This window comes from Myotis nattereri (assembly GCF_964212035.1).
Source record: "Myotis nattereri genome assembly, chromosome: 1".
NCBI classification, from domain to species: Eukaryota; Metazoa; Chordata; class Mammalia; order Chiroptera; family Vespertilionidae; genus Myotis; species Myotis nattereri.
This window is the reverse complement of record NC_138075.1, coordinates 46620944-46631918: the sequence shown is the minus strand read 5'-3', so window position 1 is coordinate 46631918 and position 10975 is coordinate 46620944. Positions and strand designations below refer to the sequence as shown.

The 10975-nt window shown below is 43.9% G+C and overlaps 1 protein-coding gene across 1 annotated transcript; it reads left to right on the top strand.

Moving 5' to 3' along the window:
• Positions 1-7954: 7954 nt before the first annotated feature.
• Positions 7955-8507, top strand: LOC308525364 (large ribosomal subunit protein eL20-like; the record flags this gene model as incomplete). Its single annotated transcript, XM_081100201.1, has 1 exon — positions 7955-8507. One exon carries the CDS (start codon positions 7955-7957, stop codon positions 8480-8482), a length of 528 nt encoding a protein of 175 aa, XP_080956327.1. The 3' UTR covers positions 8483-8507.
• Positions 8508-10975: the final 2468 nt, after the last annotated feature.

The following is a 10975-nucleotide window of genomic DNA, read 5'->3' as shown; positions in this document are numbered from 1 at the left end:
TGTGGTCTGCTTCTGCAGATGTCCTGATGGGCAGGGAACGTGGTGCCCCCAGTCCTGCCAGGAACACCTCACAGCGTCACCCGGAAATGCCTTCAACAACCGGCTGCTTACAAATGAACCGCAAAACCCATTAAGACTTTCTCGTTAAAAAGTGTTAGTCAACGTAGCAAAACCATGAGAAAGTAAATGGAAAGATAATTGGATATGTAAATTCATAAGGAACAAAAGACAAGAAGTTAATTATACTATAGATCGGTGACACACGGTAGCTCATTGTTATGTGGCACAGGAAAATTAAAAATGTTCAAAATTTTTTTAAAAAAGGAAAGAAATTTGATGGGAAAATTTTCCTTTTCCGCATCATCTATTGAATCGATGGAATCATTACTCAAATAGGTGTGAAAATCTCCATCAAGTATATCCAAAATTTCTTCATTTAATTTTTGAACGTGCTCATTTTTAGGACAAAGAATCACACGTTTAGATATGTTTTTAATATTATCTATAGATATACAATTTCCAATGGTAGCTTCAATAATAGATCAGTTACAAATCATTTCATGGGGGATTTCAATAATATCCATTCCTAAATGAAAACTGCTATCAAGTTTGCCATCTCCAAGTTTTACTAACCATTCGCTATAAGCAGAATCCTCTGATCTCATATTTGTTTTAAGAGACAACTGTATGAAACATCCCCAATCCTACAGTACTTTAAACTCGTTTGTATTATGGCCGATCGCATAGCATGCAGCACAACACTGAGACATTGTCGGAAATCCCCTCCGAGAAGGAGAACTTTCCCACCAAATGCAGTATCCACAACTTTTATTTTTAAATTGCCAGTACGCGTCATATGTACCAGCCAATCGGTCAGTTGGACTGTTGGTTACTTAGCCTTAGATAGATAGATAGATAGATAGATAGATAGATAGATAGATAAGTTCTGCATTGTTGAAAGTATTGTATATGGCTCCCTTTTTTCCCCAGCCATGAGGTAAATTTCATCTTTTGGCTCCCTCCTGCACACCTCCCACTAGGAATTTATCCCACAACATGGCCATGTGCCCTGACCTGGAATTGAACATGGGCCAGTGCTCAACTACTGAGCCACACCAGCTGGGCCTAAGTGTTGTTTTTATGGAGAGCGGCTACAGTGTTTGGACGGGTTTAAGCTTCGGACTAATGAGACGGCATGGTCCTCTCATGGCAAAGCCACGTGCAAGTCCCAGCTTGGAGGGCAAAGCCCTCCCAGCACAATTATAGCCAACAGCTATAGTTGTAAGCTTGACCTTCTGGTCCAAACCTGTGGTCCCACATGTCTGAGTGATGTGGGCTTGATAGAGTTCAGGTGCATGTAATTGAATAGATTCGAAACCCACGAGAACGTTGTAACTACACCCTTACTTTGCCTCGTGGAATCTGGCTGTAAAATAAAGACTCGGCTTGCAGGCCGTGGTACTGTCTCTCTCCATCAGAGAGGGCAGCGTTCCACCCAGACCCAGCTTTCTTTTTTTGTCTGCCTTTTCTCAATCCTTCACTGCCCCCTCTCAGGCTCACCGAACCTGGCTGAGCTGGCTCAGCACAGTTTTAACAAGGTTATGTTGACTGAAAAAAAAAAAAAAAAGTATTTTAAGTTAGTACTTTTTACAGCTTGTGTTTAATTTAGTTTGTGAGTATACACGGGCTACCTTAAAGCAATAAAGGACATAATTTTGTTTTGATTTCTGATAGACATACCCATTCCAGTTACCTTCTACTTATTGGTTTTTACAGAGAGAAGTTAAAGGAGATAAGATAGGCACCAGTTGTTCTTCCACTTATTTATGCGTTCTTTGTTTGATTCTTTTTTTCTCTCTAAGAGTTTATTTAAGCCACACTGACAGCATATGCTGGGAAGCAAGATCTCAAATGCTCCTTGGTTGATTCTTATATGTACCCTAACCGAATCCTCCAGGTGGATCCACTCTTCATCTGAGCTACCTGGTCAAGGCCCTTTTTACCATTTTCTTAATAGAAGTATCCTCCAGAGCAGTGGTTCTCAACCTTGGCTGCACATTAGAATCACCTTGGAATTTAAAGATTCCAAGGTGATTCTAATGTGCAGCCAAGGTTGAGAACCACTACTCCAGAGTTTCTTTTTGCCATTCTTTCATATTATTATTATTATTAGCACTGTGCAGTTTTATTCACCATTCAAGTACAGTAGCATCTGGTAAGATCGGGACAGAATTGGGATTTAAAAGTGAACAGATATGCAGCATCTAACAATTTAAAAGAAGCCACTACATACTCTTTTCACAAACATGTTTTCACAGAGCCAATACAGTGCTAACCATTGACCCAGCCCACCAAGTGTACTGAAGTAGAAGAGATACAAGAAAAATAGCTACAGTCCTAACTGGTTTGGCTTGGTGGATAGAGTGTCGGCCTGCGGACTCAAGGGTCCCGGGTTCGATTCCGGCCAAGGGCATGTACCTTGGTTGTGGGCACATCCCTAGTAGGGAGTGTGTAGGAGGCAGCTGAATGGATGTTTCTCTCTCATCGATGTTTCTAACTCTCTATCCCTCTCCCTCTCCCTTCCTCTCTGTAAAAAAATCAATAAAAGCCGGAACCAGTTTGGCTCAGTGGATGGAGCGTCGGCCTGCGGACTGGAGGGTCCCGGGTTCGGTTCCGGTCGGGGGCATGTGCCTGGGTTGCGGGCACAAAATATATTAAAAAAAAAAAAAAATCAATAAAATATATATTTTTTTAAAAAGCAAAAGCAAAATAGCTACACCCCTAACCGGCTTGGCTCGGTGGATAGAGTGTCGGCCTGCGGACTCAAGGGTCCCGGGTTCGATTCCGGCCAAGGGCATGTACCTTGGTTGTGGGCACATCCCTAGTAGGGAGTGTGCAGGAGGCAGCTGAATCGATGTTTCTCTCTCATCGATGTTTCTAACTCTTATCCCTCTCCCTCTCCCTTCCTCTCTGTAAAAAAATCAATAAAATATATTTTTTTAAAAAAGAAAAATAGCTACATTAGAAAGACCTCAATACTTCAGAAAAAGAGTAAAACACTTTCAGTTTCTCCCCTTTATCCCCTAAACAACATCATACAGTCTGGATTTACCTATCGTCCTACATCAGCTTCTAGACTATTTGTCAGGAGGGCAAAAATACAATGACACTGGCCAGTCAGCCTTTGCATATCTAGGAAGGGGAGGGGGGAAAGTCAGTTCTTAAAACAAATGAGTGAGCTTCAGTCGCATCAGCAGGATCTTTGGAATCTTTGTTCTTCCGCACTTCAGTGTGCTTGTCCTCTCGCAAACACTCCAGTTTGGCAGCCATCTGTGCCTCTTGGTTCTCTTTGTTGGCTTCCATGTTGTGGGTCAGTTTCTCCTCTGCCATTTTACTGAAGTTGTTGTTTTCTTCAATTGCTTTCTGAAGCCATTCTTTTAATAGAAGTTTCCACTCTAGTTCCTTTTTACCACTCTCCTTGTTCCCAGCCCGGCTTACCCTCTCCAGCTCACCCTTCTTTTGCGCGGGTTCTTTTCTTTCTTTTCTTTTTTTCATAGCACTCACTGTACAATAAAAATATAATTTGAGATACAGATAGAGTTTTTAACTTTATTTTTTCAAATATATTTTTACTGATTTCAGAAAGGAAGGGAGAAGGAGAGAGAGAAACATCAATGATGAGAGAGAATTGTTGATCGGCTTCCTCCTGCCCACTCCACACTGGAAATCAAGCCCACAAAACAGGCATGTGCCCTTGACCAGAATCCAACCTGGGACCCTTCATTCTGCAGGCCAATACTCTATCCACTGAGCCAAACCGGTTTTTAACTTTATACAAGTCCCATTGAATAAACACAGGTGAAATTGATTTTAATAATATAGTTTATTTAATTCGATAGGTCCAAAATGTTGTGATTTCAGTATGTAACTAATATAAATAATTATTGAGATGTTTTACATAATTTTTCTCCATACTTTAGACTTTGTTTTGGCAGAGCTAATCTTATTTACATAAAATACTTAATGTACTTTCTTATCAGTTTTTTCTGTTCTATGAGCTATTATTTGTTGGAGTTGTTGCTCTGTTCTAGTTTATTTTCTTTCTTTTTTAATGATTTGTGTTTTTTTTATATATATATATTTTTATTGATTTCAGGGAGGACCATTGATCAGCTGCCTCCTGCACGTCCCCTACTGGGGATCGAGCCTGCAACTCGGGCATGTGTCCTGACTGGGAATGGAACTGTGACTTCCCAGGTTCATGGACTAATGCTCTACCACAAAGCCACACCTGCCCAGGCTCATTAGTTGATTCTTTTTTTTTTTTTTAATATATTGATTTCAGAAAGGAAAGAAGAGGGAGAGAGAGATAGAAACATCAATAATGAGAGAGAATAATCCATCGGCTGCCTCCTGCATGCCCCCTTACTGGGAATCAAGCCTGCAACCTGGACATGTGTCCTTGACCAGAATCGAACCAGGGACCCCTCAGTCCGTAGGCCTACACTATTTCCACAAAGCCAAAACAGCTAGGGCCATTAGTTGATTCTTGAATGTGCCCTGACAGCAGGATCAAACCAGCAACCTTAGCCTCCCGGGACTATGCTCTAACCACCTGAGCTACCGGGCTAGGGGTAGAAAGGTTTATACTGAGGGATTGGCTCATACAATTATGGAGGCTGAGAGGTCCCATGATCTGCTATCTTCAAGCTGGAGGCCCGGGGAAGCAGGTGGTGTAGTTCCAGTCCACACTAAAAACCTGAGATCAAGGGGAGCCAGTGGTTTAAGTCTGGTTCCAAGGCCAAGGCTCAAGAACCAGGAATGCCGAAGTCTTAGGACAGAAGATAAATGTCCCAGCTTACTCAGAGAAAGTAAATTTACCCTTTCTCCGCCTTTCTGTTCTGTCTGGACCTTCTGAGGATTGGATGATGCCCACTGCATTGGTGAGGGTGAGCTTCACTCACTCTATGAGAATCTCTGCCAGAAACACTCCCACAGACATACCCAGAAACAATGTTTTACCAGCTGTCTGAGCACCACTTAGTCTGCCAGGTTGACACATATAATTAACCACCACAGACCCCTTCATCTCTGAGTTCCATCCTCATAACCACCCCATGTGGGAAGCCACGCTGTGCTCTCTTTACCATTCACAGACCCAGAGCGCCCTGGACTGCTTTTGTCCAGACCTGCAGACCCAGTTTGCTTGTTTCTCCTTAGGCAATAAATCCTTCCCAGGGTCTCCTTCTTGGGTGTTTCCCTCCAAGACTGACAGCCGGACCAAAAGGATTCATTAAAACCCTGGGAAATGGATGCTCAGAGTGGTGCAGGTCACAGGCGAGCTTGGATCTGGATTGCCCCCATTTCTGCCTTCCCGCCCCAGGAATTCTTCACGTTGCTTTAAGATTTTGCTCTCAGATGCCTCAGGATTTTCCTTTGGGTCCTCTGTAATGGGATGCGGATTGGGGATTAGGGGTGAGGAAATACTTTGACCTAACTTCAGAAAAGACTAGAGTCCCATCTCCTCTTCCCCTTGAGAGAGAGCCGAACTTTGGGAGATCTATGAAGGATTCCATTCCTGCCTCCCTTTCACAGAATAAAGGGTCTTTTGTCATCCATCCTAAACCTTTCACATGTACAATGCTAGAGGATCTAAAAATGCTCAGGGTTCCCAATAAATGTCAATTTAAAATCTTTGCAGTCATTTGAGAAAGGGAATGAGTCTGGACAACAAATTCTTTTGTAATTTAAAAGATGGCCTAATCTTTTCTTTCAACAGAATTTAAGGAGGACTTAATCCAGTTGTCATTGTTGAAACTTTATTTATTGATTTATAGAAACAAGGTTTTTCAGGTTAGCCATAAAAATGGGGGGAGCCCTAGTTGGTTTGGCTCAGTGGAGAGAGCATCAGCCTGTGGACTGAAGCGCCCCGGGTTTGATTCCAGTCAAGGGCACATGCCCGGGTTGTGGGCTCAATCCCCAGTAGGGGGCATGAAGGAGGCAGCCGATCAATAATTCTCTCTCATTGATGTTTCTATCTCTCTTTCCCTCTCCCTTCCTCTCTGAAATCAATAAAAATACCTTTTTTAAAAATGGGGAGGGGGCAATAGCATTGGGACTAAACCCAGACTCCTCCAGCAATAAGTAATATGTATCTATCCAATTAAAAAATGCAGTTCCAATAAAATGACACATTTATCTACACTAATAAAAGACAAACATGCAAATTGACCGTACTTTCACTATGCCTTAAGCCACACCCACCAGCCAATCAGAGCAACTATATGCAAATTAACCCCACCAAGATGGCGGCCAGCAGCCACGGAGCTGGAGCAAGCAGGATGCTTGGTTGCCCCAATGATGGAGGAAGCCAAGCTTCCCGCCTGCCGCGGTGGCTCTGAGCTCCACTCAAAGCAACAAAGTTTCAATTATAGAAGGTAAATAAACCCCAGATACCTGCTTTCAGCCGGCCATGGCCACAGAGCTGGAGCAAGCAGGAGGCTTCCCTCCCGCCTGCCCTGGCTGGCTCTGAGCTCCTCTCAAGGCTACAAAGTTTCAATTATAGAAGGTAAATAAATCCCAGAATAAAAAAGAAAAAAATGAGAGGCTGGGAGCTTCCATTGCCGGAGGGCTTGGCCAGCCTGAAAACGGCCCTCAGCCCCTCACCCAGACTAGCCAGGCACCCAGTGGACCCCCACCCTAAAGGGGGTGTGGCCGGCCTGAAAACGGCCATCAATCCCTCATCCAGGCTGGCCAAACCTCCATGGGGTGAGGGTCCCCACTGGGGGGGGGGGGCCTTGACCAGTCTGCAAACAGCCATCAGCCCCTCACCCAGGCTGGCCAGGCACCCCAGTGGGACCTCCACCCTGATCCGGGACACCCTTCAGGGCAAACCAGCCGGCCCCCACCCGTGCACCAGGCCTCTATCCTATATAATAAAAGAGTAATATGCAAACTGACCCTAATAGCAGAAGGACTGGGAGTGACTGGTCACTATGACACCACTGACCACCAGAGGGCAGGCGCTCAGTGCAGGAGCTGCCCCCTGGTGGTCAGTGCGCTCCCACAGGGGGAGCTCTGCTCAGCCACAAGCCAGGCTGATGGCTGCCAGTACAGCGGTGGTGGTGGGAGCCTCTCTTGCCTCCTCAGCAGTGCTAAGGATGTCCAACTGCAGCTTAGGCCTGCTCCCTGCTGGCAAGTCGACATCCTCCGAAGGCTGCCAGAGGGATGTCTGACTGCCAGCTTAGGCCCGTTCTCCCAGGGAGCGGGCCTAAGCCAGCAGGTGGACATCCTCCAAGGGGTCCCAGACTGCAAGAGGGCATAGACCGGGCTGAGGGACCCCCCCGCTCCCAGTGCACAAATTTTTGTGCACTGGGCCTCTAGTGTTTAATAATTATCAAAATGTGAAATGTATTTATATTAATAGAGCATGTACTACAAATAATTGTAATGATAAGTTAGTCCAGAAGAAAAACATTAACGCATGAAATTTAAGTTCAAAGAATGTGGGACAAGTTTTAAAATTCAACTATTGTACTTATTTTGTCATCAAAAATATGATTGAGTGCCCTGGTCAGTATGGCTCAGTTGGTTGGGTGTCATACCATGCCAGTTTGATTCCAGGTCAGGGCACATGCCCAGATTTTTACTCATCCCTGGAAAGGGGGGGGAGGGGGGATGCAGAAGGCAGCTGATTGATGTTTCACTCTCACATTGATGTTTCTCTCTCTCTCTTTCTCTCCCTATCTAAAAATAAATATATACATATATATATTAAAAGTATGATTGAATAATCAATAAGGCACTTGCAGGTATAAAAATATATTTGTATTCAATTCTTGGATAAATAGAAGTGGCAAACAAGTTCAAGAACAAAAAACAGTTATGTGAAAAATTAAAATTAAGTTATGGTGGTGGTCCTTTTGTGGGTGGTGGCGAGCGCGGGGAGAACGCCATGAAGGCCTCGGGCACGCTTCCAGAGTACAAGGTGGTGGGGCGCTGCCTGCCCACCCCCAAGTGCCACGCCATCCCTCTACGCATGCGCATCTTTGCACCTAACCATGTTGTTGCCACGTCCCGCTTCTGGTACTTTGTGTCTCAACTAAAGAAGATGAAGAAGTCTTCAGGGGAAATCGTCTACTGTGGGCAGGTGTTTGAAAAATCCCCCCTTCGGGTAAAGAACTTTGGCATCTGGCTGCGCTATGATTCCCGCAGTGGCACCCACAACATGTACCGGGAATACCGGGACCTGACCACCGCAGGCGCCGTCACCCAGTGCTACCGAGATATGGGGGCCCGGCACCGTGTCCGCACCCACTCAATCCAGATCATGAAGGTGAAGGAGATTGCAGCCAGCAAGTGCCGCCGACCAGCAGTCAAGCAGTTCCACGACTCCAAGATCAAGTTCCCGTTGCCGCACCGGGTCCTTCGTCGCCAGCACAAGCCACGCTTCACCACCAAGAGGCCCAACACCTTCTTTTAAATGCAGGGTCTCTCCGTCCCTTGGTCTGCCCAAATAAACTCTTTGGGAAAATTAAAAAATTAAAAAGTTATGGTGGTAAGTATCAGCTTTCTTGGATATTTACCTACCATTGTTTACCATTAAAAGTGATCTAATCAGCTTAAAATATCAATATTTACGATGCACAAAATATTAACCCTTCATATCTACTTAAATGTATGATATCAGTGCCTTTGCCCTTGGCAAGTCCTATGAGGTGTAGCTATTATCATAGGGCAGGAACTTTGCTCCACCACGGGTCTCTAACTTTCCATTATGTTGTGAGATGGAGCAAGCATATGTGGGTGAACCTCACAAACATTATGCTAAGCAAAAGAGACCAGTTACAAAAGGTCTGCTTTAATTTAAATTGGCCAACTAACTGCAGATGGAAAATATTTGGAAAAAACGTCACATTGTTGCTGATGTGTACAATGTAGTTAGGCCTACATCAGTTGCATCTATACTGAGTATGTACTGTAGAGACTTTTTTCCTTGTCATTATTCCCTAAACAATCAGTATAACAATTTTTAAAATATGTTTTTATGGATTTCAGAGAGGAAGAGAGGGAGAGACATCAAAACATCAATGATGAGAATCACTGATTGGCTGCCTCCTGCACGCCCCCTACTGGCGATCGAGCCTGCAACCCGGGCATCTGCCCTTGACAGGAATCGAACCTGGGACCCTGCGCAATCAGCCAAGGCTAAAGACTTTTTTTTTTTTTTTAAATGTTGGGAAGCAGAATGTTTGCACGAGTAGGTAGAAAGAAAAAGGAGCTGCAGTTTCCTTTCCCAAGGTTGTTCTGTTACCACGATGGATCTGAATCAATGGACCGTTAGGGAGGAGTGCGTGTAGGCTGGTCGGATCTGGCAGCTGAGCGCCCCAGAGCAGGGAACAACTCACTTGAAAAGCAGATGGGATAAGAAGATGGGCGAGAGGTCTCAGACTCGAATACAAGACTTCATCCGCAGCAGTGGCGTCAGGTGGGTAAGGAACCTGAAACAGAGCATGCAAGCTCCAATTTTAAACAGGACACTGTCCGGAATTTTTGTCAAACAACAAAAATGCAAAATATTCAAGAATGTATTCCCTGAAAGGACCTATGTAATACTTCCAACAATAAAGATTTTTTTAAAGGGGGGAGGGGTGAGAAAAGAATGTATTCCCCGTGCGCCCACCGTGCAGCTTAAGAAAAAGGAAATTGACAAATTTTAAAACCCCTTGTGTTCCCGTGGCCAGTCACACGCCTCTAACTCCCCATCGAAGAAAGGAACCACCATCCTGAATAAGAAAGTCACTTATTTGCTAATATTTTCATGTTCGTTTTAACAGCAAAGTCTTTATTTAACAGGAATCAAACTCAGATGTATAAACACAGAAGACATAAAGCTCAGGTCTGATCGAGATGGCATTTAGATCGCAGTCAGCCAATCCTCCGCTTCGCCCCCTAATGGTGACGCAAGGCACACCCAGTAAGCACTAAGATATTTCCGGAATCGACTCACCTTATTTACATACCCACAATGCATTGCACAGAGTGTAAGTTTAAAACGGAAAATCTTAAAATTTCCTTCAATCTGCATTTCCAAAAATTAGACCCTTATTTACACAGTAACTTAAAATCTTCATAAAGCACTAACTCTTGGAATTATATAGCCACTATTAGCGTAATAGAAGTTACTTTTACCCGAGGTGTGCGTTAACACAAATTGAGCCATACTCTCTCTCTCCCATTTTTTTTTGGGAGGCAACCTAATTTTTGGAGGCCTTGCTTCGGCGAGGCTGGGCTGTAGAGTTTAAAGGAAAGGCACGCTGGGAGAGGGACTCCTATACTTACTATACTCAATTCTAATGCAAACAACTAAGGGGTTGTCACTTTATTGGGGGTTGCACTCATATAGATCGTATGGCACAGCTTGTGTGAAAATTCAGTTTTTCTTTCTAGGCTTTGTTTTTTGCACTTAGAACTATTTAGGATATTCGCCTCTTATTGGCTGTAATTACAATTTGTATCTTTCATTGTCTCACGGGAGTCAGGTAGAAACAGTCTTAATTAAATTTTTAGAAAGCAAATTAAGTGAGTAAAAGAAAAAAACACATGAAGTTGATTTTATTACATTTTATTGAGTCTAACAGATCCAAAGTATTACTTAAACATGTAATCAATATAAAAGATTTGAAAGTGTTCTACGTTCTGTTTTCGTCCTAAATCTTCCAAATCCAGGGTATGTTTTGCACTTGTGCTCAGCAGGCACTTGTGACTAATAACAGTATTGGACAGCACACACTGTAGTATTACAATGTATAAACAGACTACAGTTTATAGATCCATTCTCTCTTTATGGAGGATTCGCCCCCACCCGACCACCTCCCACATTATGGTTATTAGAATGATCTGCCCTGGCCGATGTGGCTCGGTTTGTTGGGCATTGTCCTGTGCACTGAAAGGTTGCCTGTTTGATTCCAGTCAG